The sequence below is a fragment of the Danio rerio genome, chromosome 11 (assembly GCF_049306965.1).
Source record: "Danio rerio strain Tuebingen ecotype United States chromosome 11, GRCz12tu, whole genome shotgun sequence".
Lineage (NCBI taxonomy): Eukaryota > Metazoa > Chordata > Actinopteri > Cypriniformes > Danionidae > Danio > Danio rerio.
The window spans coordinates 46,772,501-46,773,925 of NC_133186.1; the positions used below are offsets into that span (position 1 = coordinate 46,772,501).

The 1,425-nt window shown below is 42.5% G+C and overlaps 1 protein-coding gene across 1 annotated transcript in view; it reads right to left on the bottom strand.

The window, feature by feature from the left end:
- The window catches only part of gpr137bb (G protein-coupled receptor 137Bb), a 14,427-nt gene extending 13,503 nt beyond the window's left edge, over nucleotides 1-924 (bottom strand). The window contains exon 1 of the mRNA XM_009306322.5: nucleotides 523-924. Within this exon, the coding sequence (XP_009304597.2) occupies nucleotides 523-903 (381 nt within the window). The 5' untranslated portion in view covers nucleotides 904-924. The remainder of the gene's footprint in view (nucleotides 1-522) is intronic.
- Nucleotides 925-1,425: the final 501 nt, after the last annotated feature.

Sequence of the window (1,425 nt, forward strand, 5' to 3'; positions counted from 1 at the left end):
TACACATATATATATGAACTGACCTGAGCGCAGTATACACATATATATGAACTGACCTGAGCGCAGTATACACATATATATGAACTGACCTGAGCGCAGTATACACATATATATGAACTGAACTGAGGGCAGTATACTCATATATATGAACTGACCTGAGCGCAGTATACACATATATATGAACTGACCTGAGCGCAATATACACATATATATGAACTGACCTGAGCGCAGTATACACATATATATGAACTGACCTGAGCGCAGTATACTCATATATATGAACTGACCTGAGCGCAATATATATGTATGTATATATGAACTGACCTGAGCACAGTATACACATATATATGAACTGACCTGAGCACAGTATACTCATATATATGAACTGACCTGAGCGCAGTATACACATATATATGAACTGACCTGAGCGCAGTATACACATATATATGAACTGACCTGAGCACAGTATACACATATATATGAACTGACCTGAGCGCAGTATACTCATATATATGAACTGACCTGAGCGCAGTAGAGGTTCATGAGGCTGAGTGTGAAGAACTGCAGACACACAGGGAAGCAGTAGAGCAGCCAGAAGCAGAAGGGCCGCAGTGTGTTGGCCGTCCCGCAGTCCCTGAAGTAGAAGGAGAAGAGCAGCGCGCGCAGGGCCGCCCACAGCAGGCACAGGAACAGGAACGCCGTCTGGTAGCTGAAGCGCTTGTGTCTGTAGCGCAGCACCAGCCACAGCTGAGCGTACACAAAGATGAACAGCACACAGTAGAAGAGCGTGTAGAGCGCCGTCAGGCCCAGCTTCACTGATGGAGGAACGGCAGGAGTGAGGGATGATGATGGAGGAGGAGGAGAAGAGTTAGACGGAGGAGACTCCATCACTGCTGCTCGCATCAGCACCACTCACTGAGAGAGAGAGAGAGAGAGAGACGGAGAGAGAGAGAGGTGATGGAGAGAGCAGGTGACTGCAGCCAGAGGAGATGATTGGCTGAGAGCAGGGAGGAGATAGAGACACACAGACACAGACACAAAGAGAGGGAGAGAGAGAAACATGTGATCCACGTGCAGATGAGATGATTGGCTGAGAGCGGTGAGGAGAGAGAAAGAGAAAGAGTAACATGTGACCTGCATCTAGAGGAGCTGATTGGCTGTAAATATACTGATTATTATTCATTATTACTGTTTAATGCTAAAGTGTTGATTGTTAAATGCAGAGTTTATTATGTTCTTTTTAATAAAAACTTACAGATCATAGAGTTTATAGTACTGAGTATAGTTGCTAATATTAATTGAAAAATTATATTCATCATTCTTCACAATATATAACAAACATTGTGTTAATATTGATTAATTAATATACTTAAACCCCTTTATTTAAATTTATGAGTTAAGATATGTTCATTTTAATTTTAGGAC